This window comes from Miniopterus natalensis, chromosome 8 (assembly GCF_054644295.1).
Source record: "Miniopterus natalensis isolate mMinNat1 chromosome 8, mMinNat1.hap1, whole genome shotgun sequence".
NCBI lineage: Eukaryota > Metazoa > Chordata > Mammalia > Chiroptera > Miniopteridae > Miniopterus > Miniopterus natalensis.
In genome coordinates, this window is record NC_142088.1 from 54,834,298 (window position 1) to 54,858,307 (window position 24,010).

Here is a 24,010-nt window from a genome sequence, read left to right on the forward strand (position 1 = left end):
GGAAAACTTGTATCTACCATGAGCTTTAGAGTCTACCTATATTTAAAGATTATTCTGATGAGACTGGTGGTAATAATTAATGTGAGTTTTAAAAAAATATCGCATTATGAAATATGTTAATATTTAGAATATCTGGATAATTTAGTGAATCAATATTTTCAGTGATCACTGCATGTTGTTATAAAATTGTACATTCATTCAAGATGCAAGATAAGCAAATAAATTTTAATGTAACAGGATACAAGAAGTTCATCAATATGGTTTCAGATTCCACTTTGCAACTAACCTTTAAGAAACTATTACCTGCCCAGCCAGTGTGGCTCAGCGGTTGAGCATTGACCTATGATCCAGGAGATTGCAGTTTGGTTCCCAGTCAGGGCACATGCCCAGGTTGCGGGCTCGATCCCCAGTGGGGGCGTGCAGGAGGCAGCCGATCAATGACTCTCTTATCACTGATGTTTTATCTCTCTCTCTCTCCCTTCCTCTCTCTGAAATGAATAAAGACATATTAAAAAAAAGAAAAGAAAGAAACTATTACCTTTCCTGTGTTTGTATAGTATAGTATCCAAAAAGAACATCCACTACTACCTGAAAATGCTGTTAAAATACTTCCTTCACATCTGTATATTTGTGTGGAGCTGGACTTTCTTCAACCAAAGCAACACAAAGGACTGAATGCAGAAGCAGATATGAGCATTCAACTATCTTCTATTAAGCTAGACTTTAAAAGATTTATGAAAATATAACATGATGCCACTGTTATGAACTGAAATGTGTCTCCACAAAATTCATGTTAAGACCCTAACCTGCAGTTCAACTGTATTTGGAAATAAGAGGTAAATAAGGCTATATTGGGCCATCGGATTGGGTTCTTATCCAATAGGATTGGTGGCCTTTTAAGAAGAGAAAGAGGGCTCTCTCTCTATAAGCACAGACACACACACACACACACACACACACACGCATGCACCCACAAACCCAGAGGAAAGGCCACCTCAGCACACAGTGAGAAGATGGCCATCTGAAAGCTAGGAAGAGAACCCAACCATCAGCTCCCATAACTGTGAGAAGAAAAATTTCTGTTGTGTAAGCCATCCAGTGTATGATAATTTGTTATGGCAGCCGAAGATGACTAATCGACTCTTCTGACTTCATAACCTACATAAACAAAAACTTTGGGGCGGATCCCTCAGTAATTTTTAAGAGTATAAAAAAGGAGTCTTGAGGCCAAAGATTTGAGAACTACCAGATTAAAGAATCACCTCTATTCTACAAAGATGACAAATTCTTAAAACCCAAAACTCGAAGAAGCAAATAAACACATTTCTAGTAGTAAAATTTCTTGCAAGATTGTTGGGGAGTCGACCACACAATATAAAGACCAACCACACCTGCCATCTCTCCACAGAAATGAAGTCACGCCATTCAGAGACAGATCAGGTCTCCCTATCAGAAAGGAGCCCTCCATCAACTAAGGTAGGGGAAAAGACTTCCCTCCCCTTCTCACGTTTAACAAGGCCAGGGACAATCCCTGGCACTGACCAGGTTGGGCAGCAGCCGCTCCTAACTGCCTCTGGCTGTCTCTGGGATGTGCCCACCTCTGTCCCAGGGAAGTTCATTGTAAGACCAGATATTCTTTTCCTAAAGCCAAGTGAACATTAGATTCCAAGCAAAAATATGAGAGAAATGCAGACAGTTCTCTCCCATGTGGTCTACAGGATATGCTTCCCAAAGTCCAGGGAGAATCAGACTCAGTGAATTCACCCAAGTAAACAGGTATATCCTGGACCATCTGAAACGCTATATACTATCAAACAACAGAGAACAAAGAGACCAACAACAACATGATGATCGTCTTCTACCAATGGACTAAATGCGTCCTCGCCCACCACACAGGATACACTATCTCCTACTTTTACCCCTATTCCTGGAAAATGCTTCAACACGGAACATTCAGTGTTGTTCTTAGCGGTAGACCAGTAAACCTGGGATACCACATGCGTGGCTGGTGGGAAAGGAGCCCTCATTTTCCATGGCCCAAACCAAACTGCTGCAACAAAACAGAGCCACAGCTCATGTTACCACGACTGGCCATTTCCAGCCTCCAGTGACGCAGAGTGGAGGGGGACCCTGGCAGACTGTCCTTCTTCAACTGTACGATCAAGGGTGACTGGCAGTGGTTGTGGGGCTGTAATTGGGAACCACTGAGCCAGTTTCCTCTACTGTGTATTTCAGTCAGTTGTCGCGAATGAAATCTAAGTATGACTATATATCCCTGGCAGGCTGATGTATAGAATGAAAGAGCTGGGCGGGGGCCACACACACCACTGTGGTGACAGGCATAAAGAATGGCGCTGAACTACAGTGGGCAGAACAGAGTCTGGGTGTGAGTATGACGGAGGAGCCGGGAAACGAACCACCTTCACAATGACAACAGGACAGCTCTGTCTTTCCAACTCTGCGCAAGCCGGGGACATGTTCACGCACAGGCCCTTGCTGGTGGCGGGCACCGACAGTGTGCCTAGCACACCCAGCTCACTTTCTGCTTGTGGAAGCAGCAGGCTGCTTTGACACACTGCAGATTTTTAAATGAGACTTGGGTTTAGAGACCAATATAGCCGTTTCTGGGTGGTTATGAAGGGAACTAGGAACTGAAGTCACCATGTAGTCTAAAATCACAGTGATCTATTTTTATTTTAAATGTGTTACTATCCTACCAACTGGCCTTGGACACAATCCTTTTTGGCCTTGTTTATAAATTTTTGTACCTATCACTTTTTTTTTTAATCTAGATACCTTGTTTTTATATTTGCAGTGAAAGAAGCACTTAATCCTTTTTAGATGTAACTATTTGAATATTTATGCATAATACATAGAATACACAGGCATGTGGAGACAACAATTTATGCAGAAACATAAAACTCTAGACTTGGAAGGGATATACAGACCGTCTGACTAACTTGTCACTTAACGCAGGAACTTGCATCACGAGATACCAGACCCTCCTGGTATCCTCTCATCTTCCGGACTATCCATGTGTTGTGTGCTGGTCTCTTCTGAGCATCCTTTAATCCATCCTAGCCTGGCCGCCTTACTCTTCTGGACTGGCACCCCTGTGAGTTCCCCATCTTAGTTACAACCCCCTTTTCTACTTGGATTACACACACACACACACACACACATACACGCAATCCCTAATCACCTCTGTTTAAGCCTGTTTTCTCATCATGGTCTCCAGAACTGAAAATCTAATGTTGGACACTTTACCATCACTAAAAAAATATGAATTTAATAAAAAACAAAGCTTATTTCCTTCAGTTGAAAAAATTCCCAGGTCATATTTGTTCACTGTTGTTGAACTACTTTCTTTCTAATTAAATGTACACAATTTGAACAAATTCTTACTCTTCTCTTATATCCGTCCCCATATTCAGTGGATCGGCCTGTCTCTCGCTGACTTTTCTTCAACTTTGTGGATGTGTATCCATTGTCATGGCCACAAAGGTGGTCCAGGGCCCAGTCGTGTGGCATCTGAAACAGCTATCTTCTAAACTCCTGCATCTCCTTCCTCTGATGTATTTTATGCAGAGCATAAACTTACTATAATTACATAAAATGTCCTTCTTAGACTTCCACAGAATCAAATGGAATAGATATAAAAGCACTTCATAAACTGCAAAGTACTTCATAACTATTAGTTGCTTCCCTTTCCCTTTTCTTTTCCCACCTACTTTTATCTAACTTCCAGTTGAGATTTTTTCTTAATCACGAGTTTCAAATCTCTCCACTATCCCTTTCTCAGCAGCTCCATCATGCTTGCCTCCCGCCGTGCTTTATTCTGTGACGCGGGGCCCAGTCAGGAGTTTTCCTTGGCGACCAGCACATTTATTCTGACTTATGCTGCTCTGAGGCAGGTTCCATGCAAATCTCTTCTGCTCCCAGAACTCCCCCCACCAACCAAATCAAGTCTTCCTTCCTTTATAATCTTGCTCAAGACCTATCCGCTCTCTGTGGGCCTTAAAAAACAGCACAGTTTGTCCTGAATTTTACTAATAATTTCAAACACTCCAATAATCTACCCAATCTATAACTGTTCCAAAGGGTCTGCTTTTTGGTGAAAAGTTGAGGGTGTGTATGAACATGTGTAGAAAGTGCTTAGTATGTGAAAACATGATATATATAAGGATGATTCTGAGCCTTGGGGTTCAGAACATGGATCTGGGTAAAAATCCCAAGGTTGCCATTTCCTAATGTACGTCAGTAGACCTATTTGCTCTGAATCTCTCTTTCCTTATTCCTACTTCATAGGGTAGATCTCAGAAATAAAGTAACATACACAACCCTGTTGACACTCAACAAGCAATAATGGTGGCCTTATTACTTCTATATAAGTACAAGCCTTTTTTTGTACATGACATCAAGTTACTGGCTAATGTTTACAACCTAAAATAAAATAGATTCACAAACTCTGTTCATGTTTTCTTTCTGAAGATGACTGTCTTCTAGTTTAAAATAAGCCAAGCAAACAAAACCCTTATGTATTGGCTATGAAGCCTGAATAAATAAAAATGTGCTTATGTTTTACAGGTATTTAAAATTCAAATGAAATCTGAACTTCACTCACACAGGAAATCAAGCTCAATGAGCAAATTCATTGGCAATAATACCTAAAACTTTAGTTTAAATTACAATAGGGAATAAAAATATAAATATAAGCACAATTATTAAAGTTCTGAATTACTGTCTTCTTATTGTTAACTTCAGCAGACATTTGGTCCTTAACTAAGTATCTATTAAAGTCAGTCCTGCATTTCTCAAGGTGACAGAAACTTTTGTGGGACAAAATTATATACCTTTTATTTTCTGTCAAACTCTCCTAATCTTAGAACAGTGCTTTTTCCATGGTAAGAAGTATATTTGTCCAACCACTCCTTAGAAGCTCCAAAGAATTTTGATTTTGTTTATTAGCTCTGAAGAAAAAGGTAGTAATGACCAGTGCCTTTATTTTTGGAGACATGTTACACAAAGATAACTAACTGAGCATCTTTAGAAAAGACAAGAGAAAGTTAGTCATATGAAATGCTACTAGAAGGAAAAATTTCACTCCACACAACAGGGACATTTAGCCATGTAAGACATGATGTTACTCCCCAAACATTTCCAGCAAGAGAAATAAATGCACACACAAAACAGAAGCAACGCCGCCCCTCCAAACCCTTTCATTTGTTTCCCTTTAGGGTTGTCACTATTCGGAAGTACATACTTAGGCTGTTATTTATAATACACGCATACACGCAATATATTTACACATATATGCATACTTACGACATGTATGTGATTTATCTTATTCTTTTCCTAGCTAACATATCTAGCAAAAGCATTTTCCTATTTTAACGGCTTTATTTCAACCCAGAAGCTCATCTAGTAAGATGGTTAATAGAGCCCTGGGCCTAGAGCTTAACCACTGCTTAGCACTGGACTTAATACCACTAAAATAACCTATAATCCGGAATTATTTAACATTTTAAAACAATGACTTCTGTTTTTACTTTAGAAATGAACTGCTAGCCCGGCTGGGCGTGGCTCAGCGGTTCAGCACCAACCTAGGATCCAAGAGATCAGGATCCAGGAGACTACTGTTCGATTCCCGGTGGGGGCACATGCCCGGGTTGCGGGCTCGATCCCCAGTCGGGGGCGTGCAGGAGGGAGCCGGTCAATGACTCTCTCATCATTGATGTTTCTCTCTCTCTCTCTGTCCCTCTCCCTCTCCCTTCCTCTTTTCTGAAATCAATAAAGATATATTTAAAGTAAATAAATAAATAAAAGAACAGCTAAAGAATACTAAAGTAGCCCCGGCTGGTTGGAGCATCGTCCTCGACACCAAAGGGCCACAGGTTCAATTCCTGGTCAAGGCACATACACCGGTTGCAGGTTCAATTCCCAGTTGGGGCGCATACGGGACCGACTAATGTTTCTCTTTCTCTCTCCCTCTCCCCCTCCTCTCTCTAAAATCAATAAAAAGTATCCTCAGGTAAGAATTAAAAAAAGAAAATACTAAAGTATACTTAAGTCCTAAGATACTGACTTTTTAAAAAGGTCCTTACTATTCAGTCAGGGTGGAGTGAGGGAGAAAAGGAACAGGGAGGCAGCGCTTTCATACAGGAGAAAGAAACCCAGGGGACCCTAAAAAGACCTTTAATATGACTCTGGAGACATAAACTCCAGAATGGGAACTGAAAACTCGCATTATTCTAACGTGTTTTTGGACTTGGTGATGATATTGCCGCAGCTGTAAGAGCTCACACTCTAGCTTCCTCATCAACTCACAACAAGTGCTTCCTACCACCCTTCCGTACCCCACAACCTCACAACCTCACAACCCCTTACAGCCAGGGCCCCGCGGGCCCAGGGAAGGCCCCAAGCCCGGCGCCCGGCCAGCGCGCTTCAGATGCCCTGCGCTCTTCGAGCAGCGCACAGCTCACTGCTTCCTGGTCTTCCATTATCGGCCCAAATACGAAACGAGGGCGCATATGCCAACGGTCTTACAGTTGGCAAAGGGCACGGGTTTCAGAAATGGCATTTTTACATGAGCAAAAATAACAAGCAAGCAACACCCTGGGTTGTTGTTTTTTTAAGTGTCTGCTATGAATACACAGAAAGCAAGGTTCCCTGCTGTAAAAAACTGCACTCAGGCTCATAGCGGGGAGGGAGAGGGAGGGAGGGTCGGTCTGATTCAAGTCAGGTTGAAAAGTGAAGCATCTCTACGAATGTTCGCCAGCCACCACAATAATCTCATCTGTCCCGGCTCCCACTCTCCTCTTGCACTTCCCCTTTCTTTCCCTATTTTTAAGCTGCTCCTGGCCCACATCAAAGGAAAGGCCTGAAGATGTTAGAAGTGAATGAATACAGCAGCTGAGGGAGCAGATGGCCGTCAGTGAAAGCAGAGGCCCAAGGAATGAGAAATATGAATGGCAAAATTTCCGAAACCAAGCTCAGACCCTGACCACACCCTGCTCTGTCCAAGTGACCTCATGCCGAGCTCACTGCCAGCTGACTTTTCTTTTGCTATGTTTCCTTTGTTGCTTTCTTGTCATTCTCACCCAAGGATATTTTTTCTATTGATTTTTTGAGAGAGTAGACGGGGGGGGGGGGGGGGGGTGGGGGGTGGGGGGGGGTGGAGGAAACATTACCGTGAGGGACACAATGATTGGCTGCCTCTCCCATGCACCCTGACAGAAGCCAGGGATCCAACCTGCAACCCAGGTAAGGGCCCTTGACTGGAAATCGAACCCACAACCCTGCGGTGCTCAGGGAGGACACTCTAACCACTGAGACACACTGGCCAGGGAACCAACTGACTTTTGGAGCAAAAAATATAACCACCATTTCTTTACCAACCAAGAGAGGCCACCTAAACAGCCGATGCTTGGAGAAGATTGGGGAACATACTTTCTACCACTCCTCCTTGCTCCCTTTAGGCTACAGGGCTCTGTGAAGACTGGAATAAGCAATGAGGCTTTTTCCTGATCTGCCCCTAAATTCCTATCCCACCTTTTCTCTTCCCACACCCTGCTCACTTGAAGACTGGAGATCCAAGGTAAACTAAAGTCCCTGAAGCTTTATTAAGCTGCCACCTTCCTTGTATAAAATGATGTGTCTCCCTGGTGTGGAAGGCTGAACAGGGGCCTCCACAAAGATGTGCATGTCCCAGTCCCTGGAACGTGGGGATATTTACCTTATGTATAAAAGGGACTTCTCGGAGATTATTCAATTAAGGATCTTGAAATGTGGAGGTTATCTTGGATTATCTGAGTGGGTCCAAATTGAGATTTCAACGGCCATTAAAGGAAGGTGGCCAGAAAAGGCTACAAGCCAAAGAATGCTAGCACCTTCTAGAAACTGAAAGGCAAGGGAATGGACTCCCCAGGAGAATGCCACCCTGTTGACTCATTTTATATGTCTGACCAACAGATCTGTAAGATAATAAATTTGTGTTGTTTTAAGCCACTAAGTTTGTGGCAAGTTGTTATAGCAGCGACAAGAAACTAATATACCTGGTTCGCTTTTCTCCATCCTAAACTCAGCTCAAGAACACGTTCCTACAGAAAGCCTACCCTGAGAGCTCCTACCTCACCTGCCCTCCTTCCTCTACTTCCTCTTAGCTGCTGCTCCTCCTTGCAAAGCACTGACATTTACCTTTATAGAGCCTAGTAGTATAACCTACGAAATATTTATGTCTCCTTAACCAGACTGGAATGCTCTTTCTTAAAGGTAGGGCCTATGTCTTACCCATTTTCTTTTTTCCAGTGTGTATCAATGTTTCAGACACAGAGGGGCATGCAATACTCATAAAATTTCTTCCAGTTAGCGTGACTCATCCCTTAATGATCAGCAGCCCCCACTTCCTTACTAGACAATAAAGACAAAGATGCCAAAGAAATAACTAGTTCATTACCAGGGGCTCAGAAATCCTATGTAAACAGCTCCTTTCTCTTCTAAACAAGCTCTCAAAATGATCTGCCCATAGTACACTGGCTTAAAGAAAGTAGTAACCATTCTTTCTACCTCCAATGAAAAAGTTCATAAAGCCAAGTACTGGGTTGAGTGAAAAAGAGAAAGTAGAAGAGGAACAACGAGGGATATACTGGTGTTTCTCAAAAAGTTATTGAGGTGCCCTGGCCAAGTAGCTCAGTTGGTTAGAGCGCCATTCCGATATGCCAAGGTTGCGGGTTCGATCCCCAGTCAGGGCATATATAAGAATCAACCAATAAATGTGTCTTCCCTCTCTCAAATCAATAAATAAAATTTTTTAAAAAATTATTGACCATGAATTGTTTTTTCCAAAAATCACCACAGCAGTCTCTCCAACTCCATGTTCTTCTGCACTGTGACCCTTACACTCCACCATCAAGAAGTGAGGTCATTATCTTCCCCTTTGCATCTGGGTTGACCTTCATGATTCACTTGTAACCAACAGAATACAGAAGTGACACTGATGTCTTGTGAGATGAGCTAAAAAGACATGTTGCAACTTCTGTCCCTTTAAATGCCTGCTCTCCCAAAGCTCTTCCCTGTTCACTCCTTCTGGGAAGCCAGCTGTGATGCTACGAGAAGCTCCAGCCACGTGGAGTTCTGCCTGGAGGCACTGTGGTTGACAGGCTCCACTGAGCTCAGCCTTTGAGTCATCACAGCCCAGAAACTAGACAGATGAGTGAAGCCTTCAAATGAATTCCTGCCTCTAGTCAATCAGATCTTCCCTGATGAGGCCCTGAAGGCGACAGAGCAGGGACAATCAACCCTGCCACGCCAAACCTGACTTCCTGATCCACAGAACCTATAAGCCTAATAAAACCAAGTTTGACGTAATTTATTATACACAAGCAATAACAGCAACAGTTAATAAATGGTCCAAAAAATCATTACTGTGACTTTGCTTCCTGATCCTAGGAAGACGGACTGGCTAGCGAAGGGTCGCAGTGAGTTAGTATAATCTAATGCTGGCCTGATATGGCGAAATACACACATGCTCTAGAACTGTGGCTCCATAGTTTAAGATTTGAAAGAACACAATGCTCATAGTTCAATGAGAGACTGGGAGGAAAAAAGTGCCCTTCCCTCCACGTTGAAAATTTTACCACTGAAGGGATTATCCGATGGTCTTGTGCTGGATTTATAATGCTACAGCCACGAATGTCCAAGAGGTTAGATTAGATGGGATTAAACTCAGAGGGATGCTGGAAGGACACCAAAATGTCTGCTCTCCTTCCTGCCCAATTTGGTCCACTGTAAATAAAACTTGACAGGCTTTCTTAAATCAACTTAATAACGTGTAGCACAAATGCTTTCAGATGCCCAGTAGCTAAACCACATCAGCTTTCTGAGGAAGCCTTCTAGCAAGAAGCGAAAATAATAATGGATGCTGCCAAGAGTGCCGTGCACAAGAGAGCTGGTGGCCTTGAGTGACTCACTTCACAAGGCCCCATCTATCTATACTGGAAGGTCAGAGTGGGAAGGAGTGGGGCCTTTAATAACCAAACTCCAGCCTCAGACCGATTTGTGAGAGCCAGATGCTGTCATGTTGGAAGCAGATGAGAACACAGTTATAATCGATCTGGAATCCTGATGAATTCCAGGTGCACGTCCCAGCAGCCTGGGGGAGCTGGTAGCTCAGAGCCCTCAGACGGTTTTATGACTGTCATAGGAGGCTATTCTGTTCTACAGGGCCTCAGGACTTTTTCCCTCTGATTTCAAATGGGAGAATTTTTTTTTTTTTTTTTAACCAGAGTTTTGGAGACTCTCAAAGGCAATTTCTCAGATATATCAAAGAATATAATGGAACTAAGTAAGAAGACCAAAAAAAGTTGAGGAGAGCAAGGTCAAGATAGGAGGTTCCTAAGAAAATTGGATTAAATATAGTGTTTATAACTCTCCAGTGGGGCAAGCTGATGTCCTTAACCCAGTAAGTACAGTTTTATGACCCAGTGGATAGCTAGTCATGGTCCATATCATTTGAGAGAGAAGAAAAAGCATGGCTAGAACCCCAAACAGTTTCCTGGTGGCCAGGCATTAAGGGCCCAGCACGAGGGCCTAGCCACGTCTGAGGAGCACCTGCCAGTTTGCCAGGCCTGTTTCTCCACACCCTCCAATCAGCCCCTTCATCTTTATGGTAGAGTCAGTTTCTTCTTGCAGACAAGACCCTGAACTACTGCAAACACCAAAGGAATGGCCTTTCCTTCCAAATGTCTTTTTTGCCCCTGTCTGGTAGACTAAATGCTGAAAAATATACATTGCCATGCAACTAAGGAAGGCCACATTTAAGAAACCTGGTGATATGTCTTCCATGTGGCTAAACCAGTCAATAAAAACAAACATCACTCCTTGTTCTCATCCTGGGCCTCAATTCAGGACCATAAATTTTCATAAGGCGATGTTTCAACACCAAAACCATCCGGATGCGTTAATTCCCTTTATTTGAAAAAAATTTTTTTAAAGAAATAGAATTCTAGGACAATAATGGCTGACGACAGGTTAATTTTCATCTGCTCATTACCACACTCACCTGGTCAGGTATGTCACAGACCATGCCCGGTACAAGTCTGCCATCGGAATTTATGTAACTACAACTCATTTATCACCATACACACTGAGGCCCCAACCCCCACACCCACCAAAACTCAGGCCTTGGGTCAATATTCTTACCACCATCAGGTATCATTAAGTTACAAGTGCTTCCTATTCTCCTAAAACATGTACTTCAGATATTATAAGACACTCAGCAAGATTCTTTGAAGAAAGAAAGAAAACCAAACTCGTTGGGATTCTGAATATTAACTGAAATATGAGAAAGTGATAGACTCATACATAAAAACCTATCAAGAGGTAAAAGATACCTTCCTTCTGTTTACATTCAAATTAAAGAGTGGTGATCAAATAGGACAGAATGGATTCATTTGCTCAGGAAATGGAGGGGGAAAATCCTGCCATATACATATGATATGCGGTCTTTAAATTTCCTTTTAGCATCCAGTGCCACGCTGCAGCAGTGAGCTCGACTGTACTCTATCAACGATCCAAGCACAAAGGGTCTGGCTACTCTAATGCATATTACTTTATGCAAAAATAAATACTGATGCCTGGCACTGAAGCCCACCACCACTATACCCCATTCCCCACTGCAAAAGCAGGGATCGCGCCTCCATCCTTCTGAAGGAGATGAATGGAATCCCAGTTTACTAAATGGAATAAAAAGCTTTAAAAGCAACCTTCTTGAGGGCAAGACTCCTCTGGGCCTCCTGCCTGGTCTCCTGGTACCTGGTATGGTGCTCTTGCAGCCAGGGGACAGCTCAATAGGTATTACTCACTGACCAAAACCCAATTTGCACAGGCGCCTGAGATCACAGAACAACTCCTCCTAATCAGAAACAGCTGGCTCCCAAACCACCCTAAACCCAGAAGATTCCAATGACATTTTGGCTAAGATTACAGAAAACACCCTTCACTGTGATGTTCACGGGGGAGAAAAAAAGATCCACTCACATAAAGATAGGAAAAAGGCAGGGATGTAAAAGATGGGGGGCTGAGTGGCATTACATTTAAAAAAACAAACAAACAAGATCAGTACAAAAACACTGCTTTCACCCTAAGACTAAACAGGTAAATAAATTGATGCTTTTGTGACCTATCCGTAGAATAAGGTTTCTCAGAGACGTGCTCGGCCCCTCCTCACCCCCGCGGCTATGAGAGTCGCCCCTTTGCTTATTCGGCCGCACGCGCACCGTGGCCGAGGTTAACGCAGGCACCAGCGCACGCACAGCCAGCTCTGTCCCTGTCCCTTCTCCCGCATGGCACAGTTGCTTGCCAATGAAAATGCCTGCCCAACGAGAGTCAGGACTTAAACACCCCCCATTACTCACAAGTAATTACAGAAATGAGGCAGGTTTTGGTTACAGCTCTAAATATTCAAAGTCAAAATTCATCAGTTCTCATCACGACTAGCCAGTTATTAGATGTAGAGTCCGATTACTTTTTTCCAACAAAGTACATGTTAACAACACCCTACATGCCTAAGCCATATACGATTCTGACACCAGATAGCTAAAACTCAACTCTGCCAGTGTTCGCGGGCCTTCTATGCATAAGAAAGACACTCTAGCTTACCTAAGAAAAACCAAAATTAACATCCGTCTCAGGAATTGCTGACTTTAATTAATATTGATTCTGTACAATTACAATTTTAGGACATAATTTGACCTGTAGTATAATCAGGTGCTTGTTCTGTGGCTTATAACAAAGGTCACTGATAACTGTATAGTAAGTGCTTCTAGCATGAAAAGATTTGCTATGTGATATGTCCAAAGGAGGCAGGGTGGGAGGAATGGCTCCAAGGTCTGGTCTAGCTCAGTGTTTCCCTCAGGAGATTCACACAGAACTGGATCTAAACGTCACTTGAAACGAAGTTCAGAATAAGGAACACGAAATCCTGGTCCTGCCTCTGTCCCTTACCCGGATATGTGACCAAGGGAAAACAGTGTATGTGGAATCTTACTCTTCTATAACAGGGAGATATTAATATTAGCCTCACAGATGTTCTTATAGAATCCAATGATTTCCTGGGTGTGCCAGGCACAGCCCCTGGCTCATGGTAGGTCTTCAATGAATACCGACTGGGCTCTACTCCAGAGGCCCCAGGAAAGATGGGAGTTTGAAAGTCGCTCTGAGATCTGGATTTTAATCTAGCTTGGGTTATAATCCAGAAGCATCTGGAATCAATGGGATTGCCAGAAAAGGCACAACTTGGCTGAGGCTCCCATGGTAACCTGGGGCTCCAAGTGACTTCAATTACTTTTGCAATGTCTCACTTCAAAGCAGCTTCAGATGTTGGGCACATACTAAGGGAGCTAACAGGCACTCTCCTGAGCCATATATATTTGATAAGTTTTTCTTACCACCCAGCAAAGTAATGGTCATACATATGATTTGAGGATAATAACTATGATGAAAGAGTTCATGAAATTTATATGGTGGATGCTCAAGTATCAACCATAATGAAAACCACATACATTTAACAAAACCTGTTTTCAAATTGGCTAGTCCATGTTCTCCAAAGGAAAATGAGTACTGCAAATAGTTTTTAACTTTTCTTGGAAATGAGACACCATTCCACTTAAGCAATTTAGACTAAGTTCATTACTACTCCCTCACTGACGTCTTAGAAAAGTAACTATTATACCCCCTCGGCCCTAGAATAAATAAAAAGATTAAATCATTCTATTCAAAGATGTCCAAATAGAAGATGTTTGTATGAGGATTCCTTTTAAAGCTGAAAAGTATCCTACCTCCTTAAAGTTGTCAAATGCTGATAAAATGATTTCATGCCCGCCTCTGACAAGACAAACGGCTGCCAACAGTTCCAACACAAGGGCTTTTGTTCTGTCAAAACAAGAAGAAAAAAGAAAATCACAAATCAGTGAAAGAGACAATATGATCAGCTGTTCCTTTCTTCTAAGATCAATATAATTAAATATTAGTCCGTATATGTTTTTTAAACTTTTACTAAGGTATAGTTATACTAAAGTACATATTTTTTAAAGCTTTACTTACCTCTATTTGCTACCTGAGATGTAATTTATCTCAGGTAGCAAATTTGGAAGGCATCTTTACCACTCTCTAAGTTACAAATTACTCACTAATGAAAATTTTGGAAAGATTAGTCTTTTAGTCCCGTCATCAGATGACTCAGTACAGTGTGGCTGAAACAGTTTTATTAGCGAGCTAAAGACAATAGGGAACTTGGGAATATTCAGGAAAACAAGCCACTAGTTACATATTGTCTCTGGTTTTAGAGTCAGAGATATAACATTTACCAACAAAGTTGAAAATCAATTGAAATTAACGTCCTACGTTTCACATCTGTTAATTTGCACACGGTGCCATAAAAATCCCCTATGACAATGCAAGTTTCCATCGTTTCTTCTTCTTCTGCAGGAGATCTGAAAGGAGCTCGATTTCAGCTCTACTAATAGGAGAATATTTTCTGTGACTCAAGGAAAGAAAATAAAACTGTCTGAAATATTTTTAGAAGGACAACCTAGAGATACATTCCAAGTTTTTTAACACAATATCAAGGACAGCATTGTTTTTTCATCATGAGATGACTTCAGTGTTTCATCATTTTCTGGAATAAAAGCTATTACGGACCTCTAAACAAAGACCTTTCTGATAACCCACAGTGTCAATTATCTTAAGGAAAATGAACAGTGACCTCCCTGTGGGAGGAAGGCAGGAACACAGAAGCAGGGCCACTTGGGATCCTAGCAATCCATGGAAGCAACACAAGATGCAAAAGCTTTAATCCAGGGAAGTTTGAAATAATAATATAAACATGGTTTGCAGCCCAATCCAAATCAGAAAGGATCTAATTCATAAGCAGATTTCTTTACCTGAAGTAACAGTTTTCAGATATGTATTCTAAAAGGGAGTAACATTTCGAATGCAGAATGCCTCAGCAGAGTGTCAAGCACATTAGAATAACTAAAATAAACTGATGAGGGCAGGCTTCTAGAAGTAATGTGATGGGAACAATACATGGCACTGGCCTTTATAGAAAGTGAGTAGAAAGTGAAAACTGCAGGCACAGTTGTTGTTTTGTTTGTTTCTTTGTTGTTGTTGTTTGGTAATAAAAGCTACATATCTAAATATTGCAAGTGAAGCATGGACAAGAGATTGTGGTTCCAGTTAGCCTTCGGCAATACCTGGTGTAGCTAAGTCTGTATCAGTACTGACAACCTCATGCTCTCCACTAAATTTTACTAAATTTGCAAGGATGCTGAGAACTAGGCCTCAAAAGGCATCGAAGCTTAAAAAGAAGAGAGAAGGGCTAGAGTTGTCACCACATGTAAGAATGTAGCTTAGCTGGTCTGCATAGCCAAGGTGTCCACTGGCGATCTTATTTCAGAGAGTCACACTTGCAAGTTTCCAAACTCTAACTCAGTTAAGTGTTAACTAGCTCTCTGCTTTCCCTAGTTAGATTTAGATTTGTACATTACAAATCAAGCTTACCTTGGATTCTTGTTGTTCAAGCTTAGTGCAATCTCGTTGACAGCATGTGGATGGGACATGACCATGTTGAAACCATACTGAAATTAAAGGGGGTGGGGGGAGACAAAGCATTAGGAGTCAGCCTAGGGATTGTCAATGTTAATAAGTTTAAACAAAACCCTGAAGTTTCTACCGAATGTAAATTCTACCATCATAAATGCATTTATGTCTCTAGTACATCAGTATCTGCACATATTTCCCAGAAAAATTTCAGGAATGATGCTACTATCAAGGGGCCCTATTTCATTGTTTATGAGTGAACTACATGTTTTTCTTTATTAAAATGGTGAAAAAGCTCCAAACCAGTGATTCTCAATCCTGGCTGCTTATTAAAATCACCTGAAAGAGTAAACAAAACAAAACGTTGACTTTTATGCACAGGACCCTGTCATCTGAGCATTCTTACAAACTTTCAGAGTGCTTAGCCAGGGTTAATAACCACTGCATCCAGTCCCTTCTCTGCGCCACAGCGAACAGGACCAAAAGCCCAAGAAAACGTGTGCTGCTTTGAGGCATGTTACCTCCTCCTTCTACAAAATGAAGCAAGTGCAATAACGGGCTCCAGAATCATTCTTGATTCTGCTGAGTTGAGGAATTATTCCTGTTCCTCTAAACTCAACTCCTAGCTCATGACCTTATTTCCGATGACACGAGAAAATGTAAGCAGAAAAAATCTTCCAAAAGCTTTCACCATCACATGAATCCTCCCCCGCAGACCTGCGACGACCACCTCACCTCTTCCTAAAGACGAACTCTCCCAGGCTCCAAGCTAAGGGGAATCCCTCCACTTGAGCCCTGGACCCCATTCCCTCTCACCTGCTCAAGAGTACCTACTACAGCAGTTGTCCCATCCCCCATCATTATTTTTCCCTCTCTGATTCACAGCCATTAACATAAAAACACAAAGCAAATGATCTCACCCTAAATAACCACCACCACCAAATCTCTCTTGACCCTACAACTAGTGTCCAACTACTGCCTCATGTCTCTGCTATCCTTTACAGGGGGGGTGGGGAATGTCCAGCCCATGGGCTGCACATGGCCTTTGAAATCATTTGGCCTGGCCCTGCTAAGGCGACTGCGATGAGACTTGAAATTCAATAAATCTAGGAGCTTTTTACAGAGCTAATTTTTAAGTTGATAATTTTGTATGCCCCACAAATGATGTTACAAATATCCCAATGGCCCTTGGCAGAAAAAAGGTCCCCCACTCCTGCTCTATGTGGCATTTATTTCCCATTTCTTCCTGGACCCACCTGTAGCATCCTTATCAATGGAAATCAAATCCTATTTTTATATATGAATTGTTTTTCTAATTCTCACCCTGGTTTGCTTGTCTAATTATACCCTTGACCATGTCCATTCACCCTAGATATTCTAGGCTCTAACTTCTACTCTGTTGTTATAATCCAACCCACACACTGCGCTCTCTCTCCCAGTGTTTCTCAGAGTGGAGATAACCTACATCACAATCAACTGAAGAAGGAATCTGCACTTTTAACAAGAATCCTCCAAGGTACTTATAAATATCAGGACCCATTGGGTCCAGTAGACCATAGTCATAACTTCTTGCCTGTTCACCACTGAACTCTTTGAGAACCAATGACCAACCCAGTGTGTGAGTCTATTCAATCCTAATGTTCTAAAGTTGTCCCATTACTGCCCACAACTAAAGGCGTACTGTCTTAAATAGTCATAAACATTTAGCAAATAATCTAGACAAGTTTATCACTGTAGGAGGTGACACAGCTTCCCTTTAAATACATTATAAGTGCTAATTAAAATATGAGGGCAATGAATTAAATCTTGAGCATTACAGAACAAATCAGATCTTTCTTTTTCAATAGAATCTCATTCAATCCCGATATTTACTTCAAATAGAAATACAAGGAACCCAAAAAGAACAGGAAAGGAGTCTGACAAATTCAGATTTTTTTCAAGGATCAGAAACACAAACATACCTGATAATTCATGATGGCACGTAAACACATGATACAGACATGCACGTCATCTTTCTTACTCACTAATCTTGAATTTTTCAAGGTTCTTCTGCTTGGCAAAGTATTATATCTGCAAATAAAAAGGGAAACTTCTATAAAACGATAGGTTACACTCTTAACATGGGCACATGCACTTAAGAAATGGATGTTGTTCTCTACCTCTGCCTGCACGTAATTGAGGATTGCAGGTCAAAACCACCAACAATAAACCCATCGCCACAAAGCTATTTCTATAGACCGTGTGGCCCGCATAATTCTGTGTACTGGTCATCATTTGTCAGACCAGATACCTATGGACAATAAAACTCAACTCCACTCAACCATATAACAAATCAGACTGTACATGAGATTCAACAATAGTCCCCAACTCCTGATCAGTAAGCCAAGCAGGATCTGCAAAGGTGATCTGAGGCAACATGCATGCAGACTACATTTGCCAGTAAGTGAAGGGATATAATTAGCTCATATATAGACCTCCAATCATTGACACTGTTTTAACTGCACCTTCCCATGAGTGCTCTTCAGGAGTCCAGGATTCACAGTTTAAGCCTAGACAAGGTCATACATTAGCAACTTTGATATCAGCCTGTGATATTTGACCTTAATGGTACAAGTAGCCTTAAGAGTAAACAAATGGCTCCACAGCCTGATCCCTCACCTACAGCCTGGTGTGACAGCTGAAACTTGGAGGGTAATATGCTGATATTTCGCAGGGTTAAGATGTTTCAATGTTAGGATCCATTCCAGAGACCCTACATGGCTAAGCCTTAGTAGTTCTGTCTGGATTTATAAGAGCCGGCAAGTAGTAAAGAAGTGAAATGTAAAGTAACAGGTGCAAGTAGAAAACATGACAAGGCTGAAGGCTTCACCGTGAGCTGTAAATGACTGCCCCTGGGTGGTTTTCCCTGCACCTCCACGCCTGCAATAAAGCCAATTGCAAAAGTTGTCAACTACTTTCCTATTGACGGAGTCAATGACAGAAGTGTGCCACAAAATAAGCCATAGCCCTTCCTTCTTGAATTGAACTAATTTAAAACTTTGAGGGAGTTATGATTAATACTGTTTTCAAAAGTCCCACAGGTGCAGGCTCAGAGCTGAAGACTGAACTCACAGTTTTGCCTGAAACTGTTCAGCTGAGCAGCCTGTTTAAATTTTATTTTCTATTGAAAAACTCTCAAATGGAAGAAAGATGATTCTTTCACATGAGCCTACTAATGAGCCAAATGAATTTTTGATAAACACTTCAATAAGTCCCTTGCCTCAATATAGCTGAATGTGTAAAACAGTTTGCTCATCACGCCAGTTTTAAGAAGAATGCTTTATTCAAGAGCTTCCACACTGTTCACACTGGGAAATAAAATTTCAGCAAACAAAGTTGGCCCAATTCATTTTTTAATGCAAAACCAAGTTAAGGAAACAAATTCAGATTTTGATGTTTGTAAGCCCAACTTCAACATCTAAAATGTGACTTTAAAATGTGTCACTTTGCCCTAACCCCAGCCGAAGCACAACCGCTAACACACTTGGTGGAGGTCTCACTGAGATCGGTGCACCTTCAAACAATGACCACAAACCAGTCTGACCCAAGAATGTGTGATCTTCTTAGTCTACATCTGAAATTCTTTCCCTTCCTCTACTATTCTTATTTTAACCTCAGCTTTGTGTTCTTCAGTGAAATCACTTGTTAGGTATATAATAGGTTAGAGGGATAGTTGTCATGATTAATTAAAAGCAATTGCTACTAGTGTAAAAGTATCGAAGAGTAAGTTTAAAAAGAAAAGGTGATGTCAAGGGAATCAACCGTCCTTTGCCAAATGTTGTTTATGTGCAGCCATGACTGCAGAAGATACACTGACAAAAGCAAACCACTCTTTAAGGAAGGTGGGACAGGTAATTCTACACAGTCACACATTTCTGCATCACTTCAAAGTAAATTTCAATGATTCCAGCAAGTAGATCAAATTTACACATTTATGGTGTTTCCAAAGGGATGTAATGTAAGATAGCAGGTTCCTTATTTTTATTTATTAATCTAGTTCTTCAGCTATATTGTAATAAGACTCTAAAAGCCAAAATGTCTTTGTCATTATTTGCAGAAACCAGCAAAAATGGATTAATTAGGATAGTATTCTATTTACTAAATATTAACACAAAAGGCTTCTCTCTGTTATAGTAGGTGGTTAATCACAAATATATACTCTGGGTCAACATTTAAAATATGTTTAATATAAACAGCACGTATATTTATCAATATTTAAGGAGTTTAGAAAATATACAACATATAAGATGTCGATAAATAAAAACAATGTATTTTCTTTATTAATAATAGTCTTTGGTTAAAAATAATAGAGCTAAATAAGCTTTTTACTAAGTGCACGGCATTTAATCTAAAATTATTTTTCTCTAACTTTTGGATTATATAAAAATAGAGTGGGTATTAAAGGCAACATTTGAACTTGTGTTTAAAATCATAGCATTGCAATAAATACAAAACCACCATCACTACCAGTAAGAACAAAAGTCATAGCAATGACAGCTGAAGGAGATCTGTGATATCACTTACATCAACCTTTCCTGATACAGATGAGAAAACTGAAACCCGAAGAAGTTAGCTCCTTATAGCAAATAGGAAAAAGAGAAGAGATGAGGTGAGACCAGACCAGACCCTACATCTCCTCACTGCAGTTCAGGGCAGCCACTTTCTACGGGTAGCTTCTCAACCTGACTCATTGACAATCTGTCTGGTTATCACGTGGAAAAGCTACCGCCTACAGCCATATGTGCTGACAAGTTCCTTGTCAAACGTTCGCATCTGTCATCCCGACAGCATTTTCTGCTTCAGTCCTCCATAGGTGTCATTCTCCCCCCCCCCCCCCCCCCCCACTCCGGGGTCACGTCACCATGCAGGAGACAGGCTTAGTTTGCTGAGACTAGAAGAATCTGAGCATCTTCTTCAACACAGTGACCACTCCACTTGGTAAGCAAAGTTTTCTTTTCATATCTTTATCCTATATCACTTCCCAGGAAAGTGAAAAACATTTTTTAACTTAATAGGAAATTTTGCTCTATACTGTAATTTGAAGTACACATTCTAAAAGAATTTTCTCCCATTAAGTAAATGTATCTGGTTACAGTCACAACTCTTTACCTCTGCAAATACAATATTTGCAAAGGACTTACTTTAGGGTCACCTTAAACCTCCAAGGCTAGATTTTAGGGACTGTGCCACAGGTTAGCAGGTACATTAATCTACTCTTCAGCATTTTGTTGAATCTGACAATCTATATACTAAGATATTTGGTTTATTTGCTTTATCATGTGAGTAAGCTGTTACACCTTTTTACTTTTGGGACAGGTTTTAAGTTCAGCTACAAAGCACAACAGTGATACGACCCAAAAAACCTATTCCTGTGGAGCTGGTTTTAACAGAGTCCCCCAAGTTGACTCCAAAATACCAACCGCATTAGGACTAACAATTGGCGCAGCCGCTTCATCACGACTAGGACATCTGGACAAGGCGAGCAATCTAGAAGAACTGGCCTCTGGTGCTCTCTACCAGCACAGAAATCAAACCAAATCTCTTACTGAAGCCCCAGAGTTGATTTTATGAAGCATCTAGTCTTTGTGCTAGACTCTAAGTGCTAAGGGAAAATGAAGGGCCAATGTGGTTTTGGCCCTCAAGGCCTTACCATCTAGTTTAGAAGCAACCGATGACGATTAACTGTAGCCCTTGTATTACAACGTGCTCAGCCTACCCTGTATGTTGCATACACATCATAAATGTGTAAAATAAACTCAATAACAATATGCACACCTGCACAGCACAATATGGTGGAGTGAAGGCACTCACACCTCCTCAAAGGGAAACGTGTTTTGCAAAGCATCCTACTTAAAAACCCCACAGAGTCAACCTTTTCTGAATCAAGCCAGACTTCACCGAGTTAAGACAGATTTGCTCTCGGTAACTGTCTTTAAGCATATGAAAGTTGTTTTTAAATGGGGCCCTAATTTAAGAAATAAACCTAAAAGGAATGGACAAATTGTGGGGTATTATAAAGGTGACATAACAATGAACAAGGTGAACATGCAGCATTACCAACGCAGACTTAAAGCATACCTGCCTATGGTTCTTCGAACGGTGAAATGACAAGATACTTCCATTCATTATTTCTGTCTATATTTAAAATGTCCTACAATAGATGCATGTGCAATATTTTCCAAATAAAGAAAAAGAACATTGCATAAAAAAAAACCCTTGTAGAGGTCTAGGTTTAGATCCCCCTAAAGACAGAGGACTGGGTGGCGAATGTGACCACAGTGCTTTTCCCACTTCAACCTCCCCGTGGAATGTTTCCGAGAAGGCCTCCGAGGTGCAGAGCTGCTCCTGACCTACCCTCACAAAGCACAGGTTAGGGTTTCTATGATGAGGCCCCATTCCACAACACATGTACCAAAAAATCAAGTATCACCATCAGAAAAACTGAGCTTTGACAATCCGACTCCCAGTGCTGCGTATGTCCACCTGGATGTCGAGAAGCCAGAACACAGCGCTTAACAGTTTCTAGGGGAAAGGATGAGGGTAACTGATTAGTGCCCCCAAACTCTACCAGGTGTATGAGTCACAGCGATTCCCTTATGTAGGGCTGGGAAATCAGAGCAATAATCAGTCACCAATTGAAAATTCAAACAGCTCAAATGACACTAGTCATAACAGCCAAGTACTGTATGGACAAGGGGCTGTTGCATAATCATGTTAACACAAGTAAATATAATTCAATATACAGTCTTTGCAAGGGTATGGAAGGCGGCCAGCATCCGGTCCTATGGCACAGCCCTCAGGCTAAGCTAGCTTCACCTTTCACAAGCACTGATCCTCCTACTTCACCGATCTGAACACACTTCCCACAAAGACCTGAGCTCTACAGGAATCAAGCTGATAGCTCAGCAGGAGGTATGGGTGCCTGTGCTGTAAACCAATACCCTGGGCACGTGGTCCAGCACCCAATTACATAGAGGGAAACCAGTTACTATAAGATTTCCTTACTGAGGCTACTAAAACTACAGAGAGAGGCCATTTGAACAGAGCCACACTGGGTGGAGACTGTCCCTCCAATTCACAGGGGCATATTAGAAAGGCCCAACGCCAGGCAGCACTGGTGTCTGTGTGGTCCTCTATGGATAACTGAGCAGATGAGCTTTAGTCCTGGGCCATGTAGTACGTCCTGAGTGTTCCCAGACTCTGTCAACAGCTGATGGGGCATGTTCCTTTAACTGAGACTTGAAATTGGCTTCTTCACTAGTCCTCAAGCCTCCTGGTACATCACAGCTTAACCTAGAACAAGGAGGAAGGGGCCTGGAGAGAGCTGCAACTCCATTCAGTCCTCTCCACTGGCTGTCAGGCCAACGGTCTGCACTGTGATTATGGAGCTACTGGCTCTCAAGGCTGCTGTGCAACTGAAGAGGGAGGGGAAGAGTGCGAGTTAAAACACCACAACGTTGGCTAGCTGTTCTTACTTAGATTCACTTGTTTTTCCTGAATGGATGTTCCCCAGATTGCAGAAAACTTTTAATTTCTGGAGTACAGAAAAAGTTAGTTCTGGCATATTTTGACAGTTTTCTCATTGCTTTCATGGATGAGAGCATTTACGGAGGTCCCTACTCAGCCATTTCACTGACATTCTGTAACAGACATTTAGAGATAATTTTCTACCCAACATATTCATTCTGAAGTGTAATAATTCCTTCAAGTCGATGGGAACAGGTCTGATGAGGTCCTGAAACAATTGGGGGTCTCTGGTGTGTTGGGACAGGTTCCCTGAGATGTGGGGATCGAAAAGAACTCCCTTGGATTTCAAAGGAAAAAACAGGGGAATAAAATATTTATGGAGTGGTTGTGACCCAACGCCTGGACCACTGGAACAGACTATCTAAAAGCCATCCTGAGACCCCCTCTTCCCCCAGGTGGGCAAGCAGAGCTTTGGGGCTCTGAATGCCTGGACATAAATGAGGTTTCCCAGAGGCAGAAAGCAGCCCTGGGCTGCTGGGTCCATTATTTTTCCTGCCATATGTAGGAAAAATAATGAGGAAGAGATATTCAGGGCTGTATTTTTTCTGAGGTCTCGAGTTTAAGGAAATCCCAGTTTTTAAGAGGCCATTTTCACAGAAACCTTATAGGGAAACTGACATCACCAAATTTCTCAGGCCCTCTTCTCCATCAACTTTGAGAATTGCCTATTATCTCGTCAAGCACTGAACTAAAACCAAATGCTACCCTGGCATTCAAAGATGAGACACTGTCTGGGCAGGGCTGCCAATTGGAATTCAGAAAGTTCCATGAATATGGAAAAAGATTATAAAACTGACCTACGATCAAAACCAAAGAGACATGACTAACAACTTGTATTAATTTTATG

The 24,010-nt window shown here is 41.7% G+C and overlaps 1 protein-coding gene across 6 annotated transcripts in view; it reads right to left on the reverse strand.

Moving 5' to 3' along the window:
* The window catches only part of FMNL2 (formin like 2), a 275,860-nt gene that overhangs the window by 47,104 nt on the left and 204,746 nt on the right, over positions 1-24,010 (reverse strand). For all 6 annotated transcript variants that reach the window (XM_087819849.1, XM_087819846.1, XM_087819848.1 and 3 more), the window contains 3 exons: positions 17,559-17,667; positions 15,559-15,635; positions 13,836-13,929 (listed from right to left, as the gene is read on the reverse strand). In XM_087819849.1, the coding sequence (XP_087675975.1) occupies positions 13,836-13,929; positions 15,559-15,635; positions 17,559-17,667 (280 nt within the window). The remainder of the gene's footprint in view (positions 1-13,835; positions 13,930-15,558; positions 15,636-17,558; positions 17,668-24,010) is intronic.